The sequence below is a fragment of the Microchirus variegatus genome, assembly GCF_963457635.1.
Source record: "Microchirus variegatus genome assembly, chromosome: 5".
NCBI lineage: Eukaryota > Metazoa > Chordata > Actinopteri > Pleuronectiformes > Soleidae > Microchirus > Microchirus variegatus.
In genome coordinates, this window is record NC_139806.1 from 15,860,737 (window position 1) to 15,885,647 (window position 24,911).

Genomic DNA, 24,911 nt, shown 5'->3' on the forward strand with positions numbered 1-24,911 from the left:
GGTGAAGTAAGTAGTTTATAGTGACATCTAGAGGAGAGGCTGAAATTTACAACATGAACTGCTCCTCTGCTCACCCCCTCCCTTCCCTGAGCGCTACGGTATCCTCAGCCGGTCAAATGTCTCGTGTCAGCAGATGAGGTTCGTGAGGTGAGGGAGAGGGCGAGCTACCGCGGCCATAGCAGACGAAGCGGAGAGAGTGGAGGCGGGACTTCCGCTACAAGTAAAGCGACGCTTGATTTGTTATACAGGCTCCGGTAGAAACATGGCGTCTCGCTGCTAACAGTGGCGATGCAACAGCGGCCCATGACCATGTTATTTTACATGACTTTTTGAAACACTACGAAAATGTATCAAAAACTATTATACAGCGACTAGACAATGCAGGAGCACATAAAGTGGAGTTTGGGTCATATAAACCCATAAATACTACGCAGTTTCCCTTTAATATATGTGTTGGTCAATAGTTGGAGTTGAAGGATGACAGCTTTTGAACCCAGTGGGATAAGGACAGGAATTTACATTTGGATGTAGATTCTTGCACGCACACAATCACACACAACACACAGATGCCATGGACGACACCATTTTTCCAACCACCACCTGCCAGGTTCAAGGCTTTTTCCTGTCTAACACACAGCTCCCACTGGTGCCAACACTCTGTGTCCTCTCTGATCTTTCCTTTCTTAGTGTCACCCTGGTTCTCCTTCTGTTTATATCTTTAACACTCTCTAAGGCGACCGCCTTTACTTTTACTACCACTCTGTCCCCTTTTCTATCATTCAATCGCTTTTCACATTTTCATTCTGCCCTCCCCTTAACCCGATTTCTATTTTAATGTCTCCTACTTGGCAATGCGTGCTGCATCTTTGTTGAACATATTTTATTTGTACCCCCTCCACACAAGTGGAGTGCCAGGTACAATGCACATACACAGATATACCATTTAACCAACAGATTAAAATACCCATACTCACATCTGCATGCACACATACAGTATATACAGTGAGCACACTCTCCGGTCCAGAGTTAGCTGTATGTGTGCATGCTTGTCCTCTAATCTGTGGCTTGCTTGGGGCTTCTTCCAAAGTCCCTGGACCTAAAAAGGCCTAACTTGACTGGGCTGGAAGAGGTAACACCCTACACTTAGCCACATGGAGCTAGGTTGCCCACACCCAGCTAAACACAGCCAGATGTGCAGGGACTGGCAGCATGGTACAGTGTCAGCGCAGTCTCTCGCAGCCACATGACCTTATGAAACAGTGCCTTGGTGAATGCAGTGACTAGATTCGGTGATTTTCTCAGTTCAGCGGCCAAAATTGGAGCGATCATGTGGCAGCAAATGTAACACATTATGGTCCAATTAACCCTCGTCTATTGCTCAGCTATCATCTTCAGAGGATACAGTCAACAACACATGGTTTGTAGACCTCAAGGCCCCAGCACACATACCTCTCCTCCTATTTAATGCTCATAGGGGTGAGATAAGGGTGCATGGGAAACGGGAAAGTACACAAAAATGAAAAGAGGCTAAATGGATTAGCGTTGGAGAGGACGGCGTGTACAGGTGTGGCTTGACTTGATTTCAACAACAAACAATCTATCAGGAATGAGAAGTCATGTCTGGCAATCGTACATGAACAAAAACAAGCTCCAGATGACGGCGTTCATGATGCGTCTCTGTGTGTATTTATCAACATGTTTTTGCATGCACATCATTACAATGTTTAAAAGGTCGCAGCCGAGTGCTGCTTGAATCTCTTTGTCTGTAGCCGGTGTTGTTTACTTGCTCGGCTGTGCTAAATGAGGTGTTTTCCTGAGAAATTTGGAAAGTTCAGCGACTGCTGAATGACATTAACTATCTCGAAGAGAATTTGTATATCTTCGATTTGTGTGTAAGTGCTTGCATGTGTGTGTGTGTGTGTGTGTGTGTGTGTGTGCGCGCGAGTGTGTTTTGGCAGGGTGACTGTATCCCTCTGGCATGGCGATAACAGCACCCGGAGCAAAAAGGAGGGGACCAGCAAGCGAAAGAAGAAAACAGAAAGACTGAAGAAGAGTAAACAAATATCATTTAGTCCCCTGAGATCACTATAATCAGTGTCATCTGAAAAGGTCAGGCTAACTAGCCATACTCAGCGCGCCAGCTGACAGATCCACTGTCATCAACTGGCCAAGGGGAACAAGTGGAGCAGAGACACTCGTCTATTAACCGGAGCAGATCATTAGACACAAATAATTGCCTCAGTGTGTCAGTATTGTAAGACTGAAAATCCCCCTCTTCTCTCTGCCTCCCTCAAACCTACCTCTCAAACAAAGATAAGTAGAGTTTATATTAGTGAGAATAAGTGTAGTTCACGCACCATTGTGCAGACGCACGTACCAAAACTGCAATTCTATATCCTTCACTGTAAAATATGTTCTGTACGGTAAAAAGTTACCCTAATTTAACACGAGGTTGGGCACTCATTCTTTATAAAAGAGGACTTTAAATGTAGTATTTCAATAAAATAGTATGAATAATTTTAGACAAATATAATGTGATGGTTAAAGGTGCATTATGTAATAAATCGAAAGCAACTGGCCATAAAATCCTCCTAATATGTCACAGGGAATCAGGAATAATGTTCATATCACATGCTGAACTCACCAGTACAGCCAAAAAATCTTTTGCAGACTGCAAATCAATTTTTGTTTAGAAATCATGTTTTTTTATGTGGCGCCACCTATCGCCGTCTACCAATCATTGCAGTCAGTGGAGTCTCTGCTTCCGAGCAACCACGGGTTGCCAGTTACGTCAGAAAACGAAACCTAAAAGACCTCTGTATTTTGAATTTGAATGTAGTAACTGTTTGTAGCCACATTCTTACATATGGCACCTTTAAAGTTGATGTAATATTGCCAAATTATTTAACTTACATGTGGAGAGGGGGTCAAAGGGTCAGATAACAAAGTTTCATGAACAAAGACACTGTCTCCAATGCCTAAATGACCTAAATATTAGGTTTACAAATGTCTGTGGGTCTGACGTAGCAATCAAACTGCAAAATCACAGCTGTATTAGTAACCGAGTAAAAAAAAAAAAAAGGGCATTGTGAGGACACTAATGCTTTTTTTTTTAAAGCAAGCCATTATTTGAGAGAACAAACCGTGAACCAGCTCGGGAGTGAAAATGTGAAATGGTCATTACAGGATGATGTGCTAGTGAAAAATTACCCAAAAAGACAAAAGAGGTAATCGGCACAGACAGGCAGACAGACGGACAGAAGCGACAGTTATTTCCGCTCCCTCTCATTCACCGATTAATATCACTCACCATCAAAGGCCTTGAACTGTCCATTGAGCGAGTTCTGCAAGGATCGTCCAGCATCTTTGATAATTCCCTCCATCTCCCTGCGACTCAGCATGGCCAGGTTCTCCTCCATGTCGCTGGTACAGCAGGTGTAACCCTGGGGACACATGCGTAGGTGCTCGCCTACAAGGAGGACACATGGAGACAGAGAACATGTTAGGGGTGGTTCTTCAGGACCTTGGTCAGGTCGTCCTTATGAGAAACAAATCCTAGTCCTAATGATGCAGAAACTAATTTCTTAGGATTTGAATTGAGGTTATGGTAAGTTTAGGGTTAGGCATTTATTAGTTGTCCTAAGAAGAAAAGCTGCACAAAGCCCTTCATTCCATGGCACAAGGTACAAAATAATAGGTCATTTTACTAACTAACACTGACTAGGTTGTGTTCAGGACGTCTCTGACTACTACCATACTTTTAATCAGACATTTTTACTGCACAGTTTTAGAGAAATTTCAAGTTAAAAGTCCCATATATACACATTTAAGTGAAAAATTATACAGTTTGAGATGTAATGAAAACAAACATGTCCATAAGGTTGTGTTCATGACATGCAGAATGCAAATCAGACATTTTAATCTACAGTTTTAGAGAAAATTCAAGTTAAAAATCCCATATTGACATTGTTGAGTAGAACTTTGTCACTTTTTGACTTTGCCTCATTAAAATAAACGTCTCACATAATTAGTCTGCAGCTAAAAGGAAATGCCATCAGCCACATCAATGCCACCACGCTAGATGTGCACAAAAGTGATAAGGGTTTTGTTCATTTGCAGTTACACTGTATGATACAAAGCTTTGACTTGCAATAAAACACGTTTGGAAATCCCTTCAATATTAGTTACAAGCAAAACACAACAAATTGCATTCTAGGGTATACAACAAATCACACAGACACAAAAGAGAGTTAGGAGAGCTAACTTTAAACCTAAAGCAATGTTGAGGAAATACTATGTTCCTAGATCTACAGGTTAAATTAATAAAACAGTTAAATGAACTTTATTACAGAATCCACCATCTCGGTTGTTATTTGACATTAGCATGCTAGTGGGCACTTTTCATGGGTAAAGGGCATTGCATTGCAGCAACTCTACTCATATTGGATTACCCCACAATGAAAGAAGCTCATAACTAAATCTCGCCAAGTTCACTTTCCCACCCAAAGGTCTTACAGTGATGAGCATTAACAAACCCACAGCCTCTGTGCGAGTCTCCTTAGCCATTCCTCACTTGCTTTCTTCTCTTCGCTGCTTAATACATCTCTGAAATCCTCTTTTTCGTGACCTTGCAGTTTGTCATAATAATACAAAAAAAAATACACACGGAAACCCATATACATACAAATAAGGACCCTGATTGTCAGTTATGATTTATTTGTGTTTTTTTTTTGTGTGTGTGTGTACTGAAGATCCATATTAAACCATTTTTGCTACAATTGGAATCTTCTCGTGTCGTCGTGAGCACTTGAATGACAATAATAACAACACGGAATGACGATAACTGTGACAAACAAGCCTAAAGCCTAAAAGACTAAGCCGATTACCTATTAGTCTTGAAATTCTAATGCGATATTACAAAGCCCACAAAAAAAAATCAGTTACAAGTGCAATGAAGCGACAGGAGTAAAGGATTAATGATTAAATGTCCCTAAGTCTGCCATTAGCATGCAGCGAACAGCGCATCACCCGAGGGCAAGTCTATATAGGCACAGTGCTGCCATCGATAAGAGTGATCCTGCCAACATTTTCATCATCGCCTCTACTGATTTCTGTGTACTGGCTCATCGATTACAAGCAGACACTTCACCTTCATTTACTGTAGTTGTTATCCGAGTTAATCAACTTCACAATCCTGTCCTCGATCTAAGCTGTATTTTTACAGGCAACATGACAAGAGCCCACGGACTTCGCTGATTATGTGCCAAACAATTAAATGGCAATTAAAGCCAATTTTTCTGTTTCCACGGCAAAGAGGCGGCGAAGACGAGAGAAGAGAGTCACTTTCACGACATAATTCACACACCCACAGGACCGGGTTTGACGCGTGTGTGTAGGCTCCGACTTTAAGATTTGTGTCATTGAAAATAGAAAAATCAATTAATGAAAAAGATAGGAAGGCACAAAGAATAGCAAATAAGGAGGAGAGAGAGAGAAAAAAGGGAGCAAGGATCGCATTAGATTAGATTAGATTAGACTTTATTGATTCCTCACAGGGGAAATTCACGTGTTGCAGCAGCTAAAGGACAGAGAATAAAAACACAAGAACACTATTGTAGCGCAAAGCATAAAGCAAGACGTACAACAGTAACAAGACAAGAATAATCAACCAAGAGAGACGTATGTTTACATGGAAGGTTAAATAAAGATGGATAGGGAAAGAGTAGGATGCATTATAAGGTCAGCGGTCAGCTGCAGTCTGATCATTTAAAAGCTTGGACTGGTTACACACACACACACACACACACACACACACACACACACACACACACACACACACACACACACACACACACACACACACACACACACACACACACACACACACACACACACACACACACACACACACACACACACACACACACACACACACACACACACAGGTTTGTGTGACTTAAACAAAGCCCTGACCTTAACCATAATCACGTCATGCCGAACCCAACCCTTGACCTTAACCCATTTCTAATCTTAGCTCTAAACTCTAAACTCTAAACCAGTTCCTCAAAAATTAGGTTCATTGGGGTCAGCTTTGGTCTCCACAGAAGGACATATATATATATATATATATATACACACAAACACACATACACACTGTCTAGTTTCCATGACTTCAGAGGACATTACATTGACTTGCATATATTTCCTGGAGACTTACTCTAACCTTAACCATAACTACTACTGGCCTAACCCTTAAACCCAACCATAACCTCATCCTAACCATACATGTCTCGATGTTAAATGGTTATAATTGGCATGATGGCGACTTGCTTTTTTGTAAAAGGTGTGAGGTGTCCAGATGCAGCCAGGCAGAAACAGCCTCTTCAGGGCATTCATTTCTATATATAATAACAATGTGATGGTTTTTGGCGCACACACACACACACACACACTGAACATAGACCGAGACTCAGTTAACCACACACTCATGACACACATCTGCTGTGCAGCAGGATAGGTCACCTGTAACAGAGCACTGCATTTCCAGCTGGCTGAACTGAAGTAAGCCTGCTCTTGTGTGTGTGTGTGTGTGTGTGTGTGTGTGTGTGTGTGTGTGTGTGTGTGTGTGTGTGTGTGTGTGTGTGTGTGTGTGTGTGTGTGTGTGTGTGTGTGTGTGTGTGTGTGTGTGTGTGTGTGTGCACGCTTGTAATGTCTTGCCTCTGTAGGACCTTTTCCTGGCATTAACACTGTCCTTGTCAGGGACAGTAGTCCTCATGGAGACCAAAACCTGATCCTAATGAGGCAGAACCCAATTTCTGAGGAACTGGTTAAGTTTAGGGCTAAGGGCTTATATATATATATATATATTTATATACACACACACAATATATACAGTGTGTGTTTGTGTGTCTATTTTAATGAGAGTGACAGTGTACAGTTTCCAGGACATTACCTCTACCAGACATACCCCCCCCCCACACACACACACCCCACACACAGCAGCTCAATCTGCAGGCGAGCCGCTTCCGTGTGCTCCAACAGTAGCAGACACAAGGCCACAACAGAGGGAGCAGCAAATGCTTTTCGAGTATTTCTCCTCTAATACTCACATATAACAATTCCCATTTCCGCTTCAAGGTAGATGGTCATACATTAGAAATGAATTCTCACGTTCATTTTTCAATTTCCAGTCTGTCCTTCCTGTCTCCGTTGTTGCCGCAGTCTGGACAAACTCGATGGAATGCACGGCACTTTTTTTTAAAAACAACACACATTTAATAACATGTGGGTTCACGTCCTGCAAGTACAAAGTGGTACAAATAACCCGTCAGAGTGCGTTTACACTTTCTAAGCATGAATGAATCGGCGATGCTGCTGATGCAGCTCTCGAATCATCTCCTCATCTTACACACATTTATAAACCAACCACACATGCAGACGTCACACGTCTTCCATCTTTCCATTGAGGGACGCACACGCGGCTGCTAAATGGTGAGCAATTCCCTAACCATTAGCTTATCACTGCTCACCAGGGAGGAAGAGTCCTATTAATCAGCCGCGTGTGGGAAGGTCAAATAACCTTGGTGTCTTTTAGAGGATGGTGGGAAAACGCAGCGAGAGGAGAAGGCAACAGGAAATTAGGAGGCATGGAAAAAGGGAAGTGTAATTTCCGTGGGAGCCTGTGAACAAATCTGAAGAATTTGAAATTCCGGTTGTGTCCAGTTATCTGTCTGATAAAAGATAATACAAAAAAATGTGGTCTCACGTCATTAATAAGCCATTGTAGCTGTTTTTTTTCACATCAGTGGTGAATGTTGATTCATATTCCCCAACACATTCATATTTACACAACCGTTTATGTAAGGTTCACATATTGGCATTAGTAGAAAAAGGAATCGATGACTTGAAACACGTTCCTACGACCATGCTGGGCACTTTTAGTATGTTTGCAAGCGCAACAGGAATTTGGGATGAGTTACAGATGAACAGTTGGTAAATCACCGGTTATTTTTTTTTCCGCTCGTGAAACACATTTGACATTTTGACATGTCACTGCGGAAGAATGTGTTTGTGTGTTCGCACACATGTTGTGGGTCAGGAGGGATTATCAGCTTATAAAATCAGCAGTGAGAATGTGCATAATATGTGTGTGTGTGTGTGTGTGTGTGTGTGTGTGTGTGTGTGTGTGTGTGTGTGTGTGTGTGTGTGTGTGTGTGTGTGTGTGTGTGTGTGTGTGTGTGTGTGTGTATCCAAAAGCTATGCAGGTCCATTCTCATTCTCGTTGCGGAGGAAAACACGCGTGGAACATCAGGAATCACAAACATGTGCGCGCACCCCTCACGCACACTCACTCCAACGGTGGATTAAGGTGAAACTGATGAAAAACAACAGGGACGTTTGGCAGCAGAGGTCGACACGTCCAACTGCACAAATGTCAAATACCGAGCAGACAAATGCTCACTAACACTGCACCCTCTGTCTTCTGCATGACAGTTGGCCTTTTTTTTTTAACTTGTCAATTATTGGACCTCTAACTTTCACATCGTGAATAAAACACAGATGACCTACAGCAGGGGTCACCAACGTGGTGCCCGCGGGCACCTGGTAGCCCGCAGGCAGCCAATACGGTGCCCGCGGGCTCACTTTACTTCACCTCACTTGCATGTCTCCGTATGATCGCTCAGTAAAATATGTTTGATATTGTTTATAAAAACTGATAATCGTTAGGAGTAAGCACTGGAATGAATGTGTATGCAGTTGAATGCATAATATTAATCATTTAAATGGTAAACAAACAAAAAAATATTATATGGTAGCCCTCCATATTATTTTTTACCCTTAAGCCCAATTTATACTCCTGCGTAAAGTGCTCTGCGTAGCTACGCAGAGTCCTCTGCGTCGACGCAGAACCTGTCGAAGAGCCTCTGCGTCGTCTCCGGGTGCACGGAATATTTTTTAAGTGTCCGTCACTCCGTCAAGGGACTACGGAGACGGCAAGAGCTGCGATTGGTCCTCAGGACAGGCTGAGCTAAGCTGCTCTGTGCTGGCTCTCAGTGCGCTCCGGGCGTCCTGACAGAGGCGGAGCTGATACCCGCCGATAACGCCGCTGCCGAACTACAAATACGTCATATCTTAACACACACAGCACATGTTTAGACTCTAAATGGCCAATTTCTCGCCTCAAATTATCTTAAAACTGCGTTCCGTGACACAGAAAAGTGAGAAACGGCCACTTTTTCAACAACAACAGTCTTTCTCTCTCTTTCTTTCTCGGACGCCATTGCTCACTGTAGCCAGAAGCACAACAACCTTGCGCAGCGACCCCTACTGATCGGGCGGGAAATTGCAGCGAGTGTCCGTCACCACGACGCAGAAGTATAAATGCTCGAGGCGTCTCCGTGGTGACGCAGACGGATAACGCATACGCAGTCGGAGAAGTATAATGTGGCCTTAAAGGTAGCTCTCTGTCTCAAAAAGGTTGGTGACCCCTGACCTACAGTCTAGACCAGGAGTGGGAGAACCTCTGATCTCTGATGGTATACAGGACAGTTTGAACCATGAGAAAATGATAAAAGTTTTATGAAGGCTATGTTCTGACATCAAATAAAGTAAACGATAAGGTTATAACATGTCCTTCAAGGTGGTTTTGTGGTGACAGGGCTATAGATAAGAATGTAAAGTTTCATATTTCTGAAACATCATCAGGAAAATGATCGATAAAATATATCAATCATAGACAACAATTTAAATAAATACTATTTTTCTTTCTGTCCAAATAGCCATGATTGTGTATTGGGCGACTGTCAACTTCACTGTCCATGCATATCACCAAAAGTTTATCTTAAAGGCGCCATATGTAAGAATGTGACCAAAAACGGTTACTACACTCACATTCAAAATACTGAGGTCTTTTAGGTTTCGTTTTTCTCCGTCCACTCTAGTTCAGACGTAACTGGCAACCCGTGGTTGCTCGGCAGCTGAGACTCTACTGACAGCAATGATTGGTAGACGGCGGTAGGTGGCGCCACATGCCAAAACATGATTTCAAAACATAAACATGATTTGCAGTCTTCAAAATATTTTTTTCAATGCATATATTTTGTCTGTACTGTTGTTGTTGATGAGTTCAGTTTGTTATATGAACATTATTCCTGAGTCTCTGTGACATATTCGGAGGATTTTATGGCCAGTTGCTTTAGTTTTATTACATAATGCACCTTTAAGAAAGGTTTAAAACCTTTTAAAAATGTTTAAAGCATATCGATAGCTTCTTTATGGACTAATATGCTTTTATGGGTGTTTTTTGTGTGTGCTTCTATTGATTTTACTATGTAGTACTTATTTTTCAGATGTAAAGTGCACTATAAATAAAACGCATTATTATTATTATCATAAAGAAAGAGAAAAAACATCATCATCACTGCAATCTGATGCCTATTCTCAAGTTCCAGCCATCACATTATAGGAGATTGCTGTGATGTACCGTACGTGTCTAATACATGGAATGTTTTTTGGGGGTGAAAATTGTTTCCCATCCCTTAACTAAAGCCAAACCATGCGGGCACTGGCCACACATTACATAATAATATAACATAAGGGAAGGCCACTAATCTCCTGGCTCTTCTTTTCTATGTGTAGCAACTATCTTGCAGTCTTAACTTACCCAATAATTACTCATTTTTACAGTTAGTATTAGAGTCTCTGCAGTCACACACACAAAAAGCAAACTCATTCTTGCCAAAAAATTTACCATTTAGCAGATATTCAGTCTTCTGTTGCAACACACTGTATTTAAACTTAAGATGATTCATTAAAAACTACTTTGTCGGGTTAAGAGCTGGCACTAGGGCTCAGCCTCGTCACATTCTGTGAAAAAGTCAAACATAAATAAAAAAAAATATGGATCACGTCCCTGTTTCACTGATAGTTTATGTTGTCTCACAGAGTAACAGATGAGAACCAGATGCTGGAATATTACGAGTGAAAAACAGCGATACTGTCATTGTTTACCGATCAGAATTGATTAGGGATGGCAATTTCTAATGTGTGTGTGTGAGAGAGAAAGAATGCGAGTGGTTGAGAAATAAGGACAAACAGAACTGCAACTTTATTTTTCACATGAATGTGCCCCATGCCCTGCAACATTTTGATCTGGGATGTACAGAACCTGCGTGCTTCTAATGGGTGCTGTGTGTTTACAATTGACATGATGGATTACAACTGATTTTGTAATTAAGATGCCATAGCCCTGAAAAACACGCTCGAGTGCCCAAGTCTAATAAGACCGGCACAGAGTGACACGCATACACAAAGGCAAACGCATACATTTGGCCTTTGTCTTGTTCCTTCGCCCCCTTCTGTTCAACTATCTGCTGTTCTCTCCCATTCACACACACACACACACACACACACACACACACACACACACACACACACACACACACACACACACACACACACACACACACACACACACACACACACACACACACACACACACACACACACACACACACACACACACACACACACACACACACACACACACACACAAATCCCAGTTGTGAGTGACTAACCAGGCAGCGTGAGTGCCAGCTTAAACAGTGACAGCAGCCAATGCCATTCACTTATAAGGAAAAGTCAGATCGCTGTCAAACAGACTGCCAACCGTGTCCTTCTTTAATCCATTTCTTTATTTATGTGGGGACAGAAAAGACACTGGACCGCCTTGGAATGCAGGAGTCTTTTTTTTTTCTTCTTCAGACCTCACAAGAATTACAAATCCAGAGACAGTACAGAGACATATGCTGTCCCAGTTACACCATAACCCACTCTTCTTTTGACGGGTACAGACATGTCCTAACTTGAGCTTGTCTGAATTTGGACTTGCTTACTGAATCTAAGTGTGTGTGTGTGTGTGTGTATAAAGGAGGAGAGTAAAAATCAGTGAAAACTTCATTGTAAAGAATGCCACCCGGATGATGTCAATCCCATCCAGAAGACAAGGGGCACCATCACAAAATAAAAAAGGAATGAGTTAAGTACAGGGTAGAGAGAGCTGACCTCATTTCTGTGTCTGGAGGAATGTGTCTGTTTGTGTGTGTGTGTGTGTGTGTGTTTTCCGCTGATAACCTGATAAAAGCCAAACAAAGGAAATGTCAACAGAACATCCTGAGGTCAACACCAAGGTCATGAAACGGTGGTTCGCTCCATCTGTACCAGGTAAATCCTTCTACCAGAAAATTAGGCATGAATAATAGGATAGTGGCCAAACACAAACACACTGGACTTTTTTCTGGATGGAGAGATCAAAAAGAAGAGAAGGGATGGAGTGAGAACAAAGTCTTGTAAAACACAGCATAAAAAAAGTGGGATATCAGGTCCCTCTGTCAGGTGGATGGTGATGTAAAAGTTTATGTAGATTATCTGCCAAATTTGAAATGAAATGGTTAATATCAACACGTGGACCATTTATAGTTAGATTTAGGGGGTGGGGAAAAACATTGATTGACATAGGAATCGCGATTCTAATCATCCACAATTCTGAATCGATTCATAAACTTCAAAAATCGAGGTTCTATTTGGAAAAAAAACACACAAAACACCAGTTTGTGTTATTTGTGTACAGTTAATTTCTGTAACTTCTGGGAGAAAAAGGCAGCTAGTCTAAGCTAGTTATTTTTTTGTACAGTAAATCACATTATCACATTATCTTATACAAACTGTATTGTTTTGATGCCATAATTTGCCTTAACACACTATGCATTGTATCAGTTTTTGAATCGAGAATCGTTTGAATCGAGAATCGATTTTGAATCGAATCGTGACCTAAGAATCGGAATCGTGAGCCACCCAAAGATTCACATCGCTAGTAAGATTAGGTTCGAAAAGTCAGTGTCCTTATTTAAACTCTTCACCCAAATGAATTACATACAGTAAATCTGTCTGTTAGACCATGTTTCTATAAGAACTCCAGCTGCCAGTGAGCGGTGACAAAGGTTTTGCACTGCATGTTAAATGCAGGAGCTTCACACTCACAATCTATAGAAATGCCACGACGCGCTGAGTAATCAAATCGCCGGTGTGGGACAACACTCCGGACTGCTTTTTAAATATGACATTTACATGTACATACAGTAAAATTGCATGCGAGATAAAAAAAATACAGTGTAATTTATTTTTGCTTGTGCCTGCACGCCAATATCTTAACTATGAATGTGTGTTTGTGTGAGAGACAGAGAGCTCAAGGCTCGACTCCTGTGCACTTGTAAGCTCCCATTTGCCGCAGGCCTGTCTCCTTAATGGTGGATGAACAAACAAAGCAGCCGGTTCCCCTCTGCTCATCGCTGCTCTGAGGTGCAGACGCTGACAGATAGAAGCAAGACCTGTTGCTGTCATGGTCTGTCAAAGCAACACAAGCGAGAACACATCCAGCCAAGACTAGAGCTAGAGACACAGTCAAAGAAAAAAAAGGGGGGGGGGTGTGATGCAGCTGAGAGAGAGAGAGAGAGAAAATTCAAAGATGAATACATGAAAGAGCTGGGGTGATGAGAAGCCAAACGCAGAGAGGGATGAAAAGTTGTTTTTATTTCGTCTTTCAACCAAATATAGAAACATTAAAAGGGAATTTTCAGATTTCTTTCCCCAAAACTAAAACTTTTGACGATCAGAACCGAAATGTAATGATACACAGTTCAATTATCGCAGCATGTTAAAGGACTCCTTTTTGATTCAGTGCAAACGGCCGATATGATTGAAGTCATAATTGATATGATAATTCCACTGTTTAATCTGCCTCCTTTCTTTCTGCTGCCGCAACACAAAGGCCTTCACAAAAAGCCGTCAATCACCAGCTTTTGACCTATAAGCTCACATCATTTCCACTCCCATGCAAGCGTTTTTTTTTTCAAAGGCAGATAAAGAAGGTTGTTGAATCCTCAATTAAATTTTCTTTAATCCTCAACAGTGAGTCAAGAATGTAATAAATGTTGAGTGGTCTGATTATAGATCAGTGCTGCGGAGAAAAAAAAAAAGAAAAAATGAGTGACGCTCTCGCTGCAGTCATTAGATCAAAGCACAGAAAAAGCCTCTCAGTCCTTCCTTAGGTTCACTCATCTCTGTCCTCACACTTGCTTTCCTCTTTTCCTCCCTTTGCCTCTGGCTGGGAATCTGGGCTTCAATAGTACAGCTCCACACTTGCCTCGTTCCTCACAAACACTTTTTTTTATTATTTATGGCCAAGGCCAGACAACAATCTTTAGCTTGGGGGTTTTTCCCTCTTATCTGTATCATTTTGAGTAATTTGTCTAAATTTAGTATGAATTAAGATAAAGAGCATCATCAGTGATCATTTGGTGACATTACTGCTTTGATGGGAATTAAATTGCACAGCTCGTTGGCTGTGCAGGCTGCTTCTGTACAATCGCACTGTTAAATAATGTCATCAAATAAACCAATCGCGCCAAGGCCGGTTCACTCAGCGCGGCAGCAACCGACAGCTGCACTTTAATCAGCAAATCAAAAGACGGAGTGATGCCGTTAACTGACAATCAGACGCATTACGACAATGACGGCGGCTGTGAGGCTTCAACAATGGCTCTCCGAGTGATCGCTGATGAGTCTCATAACTCGTGAGTCATAGTCAAACCTCGATCTGAAAGAGGGTCCTAACATGGGAACTAATGCCGTACAAGGAAAGCGCTGTTTTGGCAAATGTTGTGTGTGAATGGTGTGCGTGCCAAGCTGTCTATTTTGAAGTCAGGTCAGGACAGGCCAGCACTTCAGGCCTCGCTTAGTCACTGTGAGTCAGGGGAATGTCTCGACAACAGACAGACAGGAACGGCTAACAGACAGCAGGTACAGGAACCGATTGGCAACACCGCTGAAAGAAGAAAGTCACACGACGAATTGGGCAGCAGGTGTTGAACAAAAAACAGTGAGGAAGATATAAAAACAACGGCAGTGAAAAGACAAAGGGCAGACATATTTAGATATCAGAAGTATTAGGTCTGTGGCTTTTCCCCATTCTGTTCTATCACAATGACGACTCAGTGAAGCAGCACAGCGCGTCACCCGCCACAGTGGCACATGTCTTTAACTGGTCGACCAAGTCATTGTTCTGCATCGACCGCGATCTCTGATGTCACATTCTCCTCCTTCCTGATTACAAAGAGTGAAACCCTTGACCAGTTACACATAATGACCATGGAACCACAAACTCCAGCTGTGTCTGTGCTTGTCGGGGGGGGGGGGGGGGGACAGAAATTTTAGAAGCTGAGTCACGTGACCTTCAGGATCTTAGTGATGCATAATAAAGCAGAGGTCTTTCTTTAGTTCAGGTTTGCTAAGTTTAGTTCATACATATAGCAAAGCATTATACATGCCAGCTTCAATTAAAGCGGACCTAGACCGAAAGTTCCAATTAACGCTGTTTTTTAGTGTGTATCTGCGTCTTTACCTTGTTTAAGAATCCCTGAAGGTTCAAAACAAACAGGGCACAAGTCTGGCCACATCCGGTTTGCGTACATTGAACCACAGAAGAAGAAGAACGTCCGTTGTGGAGGTGTTTCACGAGCGACAGTGTCTTATGACTCTGGGTCAAAGTCATAAAAGGGACTGCGGCGGGGAGTCGTGACAAAGCTATTTTTAAACATTGTTAAATCAATGTTTTGATAATGAGTAGCAGTGCATCCACCGTTCCAGAGGGGGGAGCTGCGCTTCTGAGAGCGGGTGTGCTGAATATGCCACTTCCGGGTACTGGCCAATCACAAGACAGTTGGGAAGCCTCTTTACGCTGGCTGGCCAATCACAACACAGTCTGTCTTCTGGGTGTCTGAAATATCGCGTCTGGGGAACAGCGTCAGAAAAGAGGATTTCTATCGGCTCGTTTACAGCAACTAGGAGGTTTTTGACCATAAAAACAAGTTAATGTATGTAAGTAGACCTCCATAACTAACATATGTGCAACAGGACCGCTCTATGTGAGCTTTAAGAATGAAAACCAACACCAGTGTTGGATTGTTTATACCCATTATGATTACACAAGCCATTTCAGAAACCTGCTAAAAAGATGTTTAACTCATAAATACTGCATGTGCATAGGAGCCTGTCAAACAACTATGCCTTGACTTTTTTTTTTGTTGCTTTAGAACTCTGGCTTGTATATATATATATATAATTAGTTTAACAAAAATTCAGTGTTCAGAAATTGTAAGTGGTTTATTTAGTCGTAAATTTGGGCTGTCATGGCAAATAGCGCTACAAATGTTGATTTATAGCCAGACCAAAACAATGCATAACATTTGATTGCCATTGGCTTCAAATGTTATTTTGCGAGCGAGTGCATGAAATTAGCTGGACCTGAGGAACACTTTGAAGCTTTTATTTCTTTAAGTTCCACATTTGTGTAAAAGGGATAGAGCATTCTTAATGAACATCAGCAATCCATTTACGCATGTAACTTGTGCCAGAGTTAAGAGAAGGTGGTAATTAAAGTCAACATGAAGATGAATCAGTGATGCGTGCATTGACATGAAAAAGATGCAGTGTTAACACAACTGTGGCCCAAAGTGATTCAAAGTTCCCGAGAAAGTGGAGGACCATGAAGTGGTCTTCATGGTAACAAGGACGCGGCAGTGACAGAACGCTGTATCCTCTCCTCTGTTCTCACTGCACACAGCTGTGCAGTGAGAACAGAGGAGGGTTAAACGCATCGTGATAAATGCCCTCAGACTGGTTTTGATCATTTTTGACTTAAAACAACAAAAGCCTTTCCTGGAAGAAGGACTATTTGACTAGGTCAAACTGGACCACTTAATCCATGTCGAACTAGGACATAAAAAAAAATATATACTTTTACCCATTCCTCTGCTGACAGTAAAAGCCAAACAAATAATACAGAATTTGTCTCGGCTTAGCCCTCGTTAGCATGACAGTATAAGGTTGACTGGTCACACAATGACCCTTCAAGCGCTGCAACAAGTTTAATGATGTTAGAAAAAAAAGCATTAATTCTCGGCCCACCAAAGGCGACAGTGGACAGATTATGTGCAGTTTGAGAATTTGTGTTGTGCACTGCACAGTCCCAGCATTCCTCACAGATAGATCAGACCACAGCAAATTACTTTTCGCCATAGCTGTAGGGGGAATTTCAACCAGAAGGGTTTCTCTGTGATGTGCAACTCAGACGCTGAAAGGTCAAACGAGAACTGTTCAAAGGACGACGCATATTTTACACTACAAAGACGGTATGATTTACCATTTAAATGAACAGACAACGTAAAGTTGATAAAAAAGACATTAGATAAGTATTATTGTTATCTAAACAAAGGTACCATTTTTTTTTTTTTTACCTTGGCACAGACAAAGAGCTATTCTGGTGTTCAGATTTGCACAGACAGCCCTTTAGGCCTTCAGATACAATAATAAAAACAACTGGCTTATTGCCCATATGGGAGCAGCTTTATTCTAGCTGTCTGACAGGTAAATGCACAAGAAGTGTAAAGGAATGTTTGCGTCTTTCACTTGCTCTGCCTTGGTCTAATCCCTCTTTCAGTTCAGGCTTGAAAGAGCATTTTTTGTCGGTTCAACTTGAAGAAAACCAAAAAAAAACCTAAATGCTTGTCAAATCTCCGCTCCTAAACGTGGATATGCAGCAGTTCATTGCTCCTTCCTTCACTCAGTAGCGCCGTCACATGCTCTATTAATGTTTTTCCTCCGCGCTCTTGTGCCTCCACTTCGACATTTTAGATGTTTTCCTGTCTTGTTATGATTGATTCTTGGAGTTAGACGTCATATATGGAGCGAGAAACTCTTATTTGTTTCCTTTACTCTTGCATTATAGTTGTTTTTTTGTTGTTGTTATAATACTGACCTAGAAACTCCATATTTGGTTTCCCTTCCTTCCCAAACCAACTCCTTTTCTTCCTACATTTTGCGCCACAACTTTGTTTTGAGCTGTCAAGACGTTCTCACCTGAAGAACAAAACCTGATCAACTGATCTACATCGACAGATAAAATACCAGGCCTGGTGGGAAACATTGTGCTCCAGCAAGCAAAAACTTGTTATGATGCTCCATTCTTTTACTAATTTATGGTGTGACACTGACTTTATCCAATCCAACTTTACCTAAAAACAACAACGGCTGAAACAAAGCACCAGTGTGATGTGAAAGATTAAATGGATTACGCATGGGATTATACTATTTCAACGAGAAAGCGCAGCATCACATCCTGCCCGCACATCAAATGAAATGTTTTATATGCTGTGCCGTTTTAAACATTAAACATGTCATAGGCTGCTGAATTCCAGGAGTACGAGTGGGACAAAGCTTCTTCACTGTCCTCCTTCACTAGAAACGAGAGAAAGAGCCGCCCTATGCTGAAGGACTAGATGGTTATCCTCCCAGAACAAGATGAACGCAGAGGAGAAGGAGGCTGAGAGAGCTGAGAGAAAGGCCACAGGGAGGCACAGGGGGTGCTGGCTTCTGCTGAAAGGGTAGATGGTTATCCCACCAACCACAGAGGGAGGGAGGAGGAGGAGGAGAGAAGAAGAGGAAACTGAGAATTTAGAGACACTAGAGGCATTAGAGCAGGAAGAGAGAGAGAGAGAGAGGGAACTGGCATCAGTGATAAGCCCCATAACAGTAGGTCACATACGGTTTAAAAATGATTTGAACACACTACCTGCCCGGTGTCTTGGCTCCACATCAGTCTTTATAATTGAAAGAAATCGTGATCTGGCATTTAGCTGCGGCACGGTGGATTAGTGGTTAACACTGGTTGTAGTTAGCATCGTTGCCTCACAGCAAGAAGGGGTTAGATTCCCGGTCGGGGACTTTTCTGTGTGTGGAGTTTGCAATGTTCTCTGTGTGGGTTTCCTCCGGGCTCTCCGGTTTCCTCCCACCATCAAAACATGTATCGCAGTAGCTGTAATCAACCCTCCGTTTGACCTCGTGATTTGCGCGTTTTCCGATTGCACGATGACTATAAAGATCCTTCCCTTTAAAATGTGCCATATGTAAGAATGTGGCCAAAAACTACACTCAAATTCAAAATACAGAGGTCTTTTAGGTTCCGTTTTCTCCGCCGTTGTAGCTCAGACGAAACTGGCAACCCGTGGTTGCTCGGCAGCTGAGACTCTACTGACTGCAATGATTGGTAGACGGCGGTAGGTGGCGCCACATGCCAAAACATGATTTCAAAACGTGAACATGCTTTGCAGTCTGCAAAAGATTTTTTTTAATGCAAATATTTTGTATGTACTGTTGTTGTTTGTGAGTTCAGTTTGTTATATGAACATTATTCCTGAGTCTCTGTGACATATTAGGAGGATTTTATGGCCAGTTGCTTTAGATTTATTACATCATCACATTACATTATAACAGTTATCATTATCAACTGAAATGAAATTGACCATATTTCCCCTGATACTGGTATGAATGCACGTTTGAACAAATGACGGACAATTCAATTATACGGGTAAGTGCATAACTAGCATATATCATTTTACGTAAGCTCTAAAAAGACAAAGGAGACACGTGCAAAAATGCTCATACGGGTGTAATGTGCTCTCATTTTGATTTAAACTCAGGCGGCTCAGTGTGCGAGCCAAAGCCTTCTCAGTCCCGCCGAATTCCTGAATATTTGATACACCTGCAAAATGCCTGAGCAGCTCTGACATATAACTTTCACTGAATGTCTTATTAAAATACACGTTGCTCTCAAAATGGTTCTCCCCCACATTATTCACGAGGAATGTAAGTCCATTGTGCTGCACCTCCTCCTGCAGGAGACTTTTCCACCACCTGTTCCTCCCACTCTTCCTCCTCTTCATCCAGCTGTGAGACAGCGTTATGAATGCTCTAAAGGCTATTGGACTTGTCATTGTGGACTGAAGCCAGAAGTCGGCTGACATCATGTAACCTTTCCCCGAATCACAGCCACCTACAAAGCCCACCATTGTACGGCCCGAGCCTATACCCTCTACCCACACCCGTTACACCGCCCAGATCCCTTCTACAATGGCACCACTTTTAATTAACTTCAAATCTGTCAGCTACCACAAAGCTTGCCAAAGCAGACATGTCAGATCATGCCCCATTTGAACTTTACGAGGAGTTTATTGTTTTTTTTTTGTTTTTTTCCCCTGAAAACTAAAAGAGAAAAAAAAGACCAAGACAAAAAACAAGCAGAAATTTGCACAAATAAGACACCGTACGAGGGCTGCACGTCCGTCTGTAACATGAACACCTTTGTGTAATTACACAACAGGTGTGCATGTGCATACGTGCAGACATGTCGCTGAGGCATACAGTACATAGCGTCTCCTTTCCTGGAATAGAGAGGACTGTGTCTGACTCCTTAGTAAACTCAATAATATAAACTCAGATTTTACAACAAGGTACGATGTTAACCCTTTAAGGTTCTACTCAACCATTTGGTCGACCACACTTTAAGTCACTATATCTTATGAAAAATGCATCAAGCTGAACTCACTAACACTTAATGTGACTTGTTCTGAATGTTGTACTTTATAAATTATAAAAAAAAAAAAAAAAAAAAAAAAAAATGTTGTCATTATCATAACTAAATGAAAGAAAAATAATTAAAAATGCAAAGAAATTATTTTCCTTTAAAGGAATACTTCACCTATTTGCATTTAGCTTTGTATTGCTAGAACCAGAAAAGCACTCAGAGAGCGCAGACCTCCGCCAAGGCAGCTCAGACCCCCCCACATTTTTGGGGTGGGCACATTTTTGCCCACCAGTGACACTTGGTCCTGTTAGCCTAACTGTTTACATTCTGTGAACGAGGTCCCGTCCCCCTACGGGTGGGTCTAAAAAGTGCAGAGTTAGCATTGCAGTTTCAAGCCTCGGACCAAGTGAAACTGAGGTTAAAAAAAATACTACTACCCCTATTCTAGTAACACAAAGCTAAATGTAAATCGGTGAAGTATTCTTTTAATCTGTCTAAATGGCTTCTCATGTATAAATAATCATGCGAGGGATGTTTATGGATAAACACAGAAATCAAAGGATGACAGTAGACGTTGGTTTCTTATCTACAAAGGCAGATTTGGATAGAGAGAACTATCTTTGACTAACACAAAAATAAACATGTTTTGAAAGATGTTTCAAGGTAAAGTAAAAAGGCTGTGTGTGTATATTTGCAAACACTAAATGTCTATTCTTAACCTTCACAGGATACATTGTTTTTATTGCCCATGTCACTGTCAGACAGAGTGCAATACAGTGACTTTGGAATCTCCTAATTTGCTGTCTCTTGAGATTCAAAATGGCTATAAAACCACCGACTGAACACTGTTGTCCCAAAAAAGGTACTGGGGCATGATGTGCAGGGTTCTTTTCACCTGCAGCATTAAAGAGAAACAAACAACACAACACAAAAAAAATAGACAGAGAAGAGATGTGGTGTTTCTTTTGCAGCATAGCAGTGTTGCTTCAGAGAGTGTAGAGACACCGAGCATCAAAGCCTGAGAGAGGAACAGGCAAAGAGAAAAGAGGAGGGTGGGATGCTGCAAGAAATAACAGCCAGTGGTTCTTACTAGAAAATCTTTGCTTGGGAAAGAAAAAAAGACAGGGGCGAGGTGAATGGTAAAAATCAATGGTAAAGAGAGGGTTAAAGAAAGAGCTTGTCCTTTAACTTCAGCAAAAGGAAGATGGACTTGACAGCCTTATTAAGACTGTTTTCTCCAGACGGCACGATGGGTTCCCTTTATAGACTGCAATAATAACAACAGGGGCAGTCGCCACTTAACTGCCAGGGCAGATATCTGTATCACCAACATTGCTGCACTGCACAGCCACGGCCCTAAAACGTGCTACAGGCTGCTTTAACTACAAGGACAGACGAGCTCATAAAAGTGGATATTCCCTGAACACACACACACACACACACACACACACACACACACACACACACACACACACACACACACACACACACACACACACACACACACACACACACACACACACACACACACACACACACACACACACACACACACACACACACACACACACACACACACACACACACACACACACACACACACACACACACACACACACACACACACACACACAGCCTACAATAACTACATACAGGCCACAGAAGCACCTAGAGGTGCAATAAAAAAAACCTTGAACCTGCACTGATTTTGTTTGCTAAACAAGGCAGGGATAATATAATTCCATCAAGACGACAGATCTCCGAAAGGACGCGCAGTGACACGTGTGAGGTGCACCCACCCGTAGCCTCCCTCTTGAACTCCCTGTACTGAAAAAAGTGAGGAAAAAAAGTCACTTGGTATAGACTTTGTATAAGATGATTGCCGCCGCTGTGTTTCACATCTGCAGATGAGTTCAGATGCCAGGAATGTGGCAGGAGGATGTTTGTGCAGGGACGGTGACCTTCCCAGTGAACTCAATTAGAAGAGATAGGGATCCAGTCAATGAGTAAACAATGAGTGGTCAGAGAACAACTGCAGTTTTATTGGTGTTTATCTTTTTCTTCTTGCTATATGTATCATCATTTTTCACCTGATGTATTGTGAGGAAGAAATCTTAAAGAAGATACTGTATCTCCTTACTTTATCATGACAAAACGAGATGGAAATGTTTTCTAATCAATATAAAGTAAGCTTAAGATTGTCTCTTTAAAAGGTTGTTTTTCTGACAATGTTTTTGTTGACCTTGTCCTGACAAACTACACATACTTCTCCACTTACTTTTGGCTACAGCAGTGCAAAAGGTGTTGTATGGCCCGAACCGGCCGACCAGTGGGTCCAATCACCCCTTCAGGCAGGTCTCAGAACGGTTGATTTGGTGCGCACCAAAGTACCGAGATTACATTCAAACCTACGCAAACGAACCGAACCTAGGCATAATATTGTTGAAATTGCAATTCCTTGCTTAACCCTCAATCTCAAAAATGTGCGCTCCCGCTAGTGCAAGTGGTGTCCCGATTCTCAGAGAAATTAAGTTGAGGGCCAAGTTTCATTGCGTGTTTTGACAGAAAACGCCGAAAGAAGCAAAACAAGTACGCTACAAATGTAAGTACTTTCTTTGTTAATAGAGATATAAAAATTATCAAAACCATTGTATTATCTTAGTTTAGGCCCATATTATGGATTACTGACGTCATTGTTGCGTAACATTTATTTTTGTCTGTGCGGACAAGTACAAAAAGTACAAATGACGTAAATACAAATGCGATAGATAAAAGATACTTAATTAAATGTAAAACAAAGGGGAAAATGTTGTTGCTCAAAGGTTATTATGCTATTATTTTACTGGTCCACTTGAGATCATATTGTGCTGTATGTTGCCCCTGAACTAAAATGAGTTTGATACAACCTGCCTTATACAGGCCATTATATAAGTGTGGCATGTGCCATGGCTGAAATGGCTGGGAAAAAAAAAAACAAAAAAAACACCACAAACAGCTCAGTATTACCTTATTTTTGTCCTGAGCATAAAACATTACACATTGCATTAGATTTAACTATACAAGTGCATTCAGGGGCAATGACCAATAACAGCTTCTGTTGTCGGCAATTAGTGCAACACAGTTGAGCAAAGTACACTTGTAAATGCTAAATGAACCATAAGCAGAAGAACGATCCATTTGTGTTTCATATATAATCACACACAAGGGATTACATTTAAAATGTCTAGAGTGATTCAAAGGTGCTTTCTTTTTTTTTTCCACTCTACCATCTTTTTTTCCACAAAATGGTGGGAACATTTCAATAAAAAGCTCACGACAGTGGGCAGAAATAAAACAATAATCACCTCAATGATGAATATGTGACTCTGGAAAGGAGCATTTATGGCTGAGTGATGGTGCATTCGGTGCTGTGGTCCCCAGACAGAGGGGCCTGGTTTTTGACATGACGCAAAAAAAAAGGATTATGTAGCAGGTGGATAGTTTGAAAGATTGAAGTGGCATCTGTAATAACTGCTCCATGTCATTTACAAAAGAAACCCGCAGGCTGCCACATAGAATAACATTCAGCAAACTGAGAGAGAGTTGAGTGCTTTTAGAGAAGCTAAGAATTTGGTGGAAGTGGGGGGCAGGGGAGTACTGCAGCTCGACAGTGACTGCTCCCTCTTCTGAAGGACTGGAGTGTTTCCTGTAACAATGAAGCGGCATCCTTCGAGGGCTGTCAGAGACGCAGTTAGCTTCCATTTAAGTTTTACTGTGCAGCGACTGTAACACTTTAGTGTTATTCATGCAAGACTGCACATCTCTACACGTTTGACAGCATGCCTGGTCTGTGTGGACGATTCGGATGTTTGATTTTCATGTTGAATTTATCTGCTTTTTTTTTGTGTACGGATGGACTCGGTGCTGCTTGGTTCTCACTTTCATTTTGGTTTGAACCGTGGGGGGGGGGGGGGGGATTGCCTTTCTGATTGAGCTATTCAGGATTTAATGCTTTATTTTTTTACCCTGAAAAGCACATCAGGTTTGGGTTTGAAGTGTGCTGTATATATAAAATTATTGTTATGGTGTTCATGATGAATTTTGAGAAAAATCTGTGGCCACAAGGTTGAGAGCTGTCAGAGATATTATTCAACTGACAGACGTAGTAATATGAAATGTAAGCAATTAGCCAATTTTCTTAATTGTACATTTTGTATATGAAGGAATATGCTAATGATCTAGAAAACAATAAACACATTGTTTGACAATGAATATAAACCAGGGATGTCAAACGCAAATGACCTGGGGGCCAATGATATGTCGAAAAACAACTGTTCAGTAGTTTAAAATGATCACACAATAGATATTCACCATGATATTGCACAGAATGTCAAAGTAAGAGTGTTTGTTTTGACACAGAAGGGCATGCATTTCACTATAAAAACACATTTCTGAT

At 41.6% G+C, this 24,911-nt stretch overlaps 1 protein-coding gene across 1 annotated transcript in view; it reads right to left on the minus strand.

Annotated features, from left to right (window-relative positions):
* The window catches only part of gpc1b (glypican 1b), a gene marked incomplete at its 3' end in the record, with an annotated part of 66,413 nt that overhangs the window by 23,917 nt on the left and 17,585 nt on the right, over nt 1-24,911 (minus strand). The window contains exon 2 of the mRNA XM_083890289.1: nt 3,311-3,469. Coding sequence (XP_083746415.1) covers nt 3,311-3,469 — 159 coding nt within the window. The remainder of the gene's footprint in view (nt 1-3,310; nt 3,470-24,911) is intronic.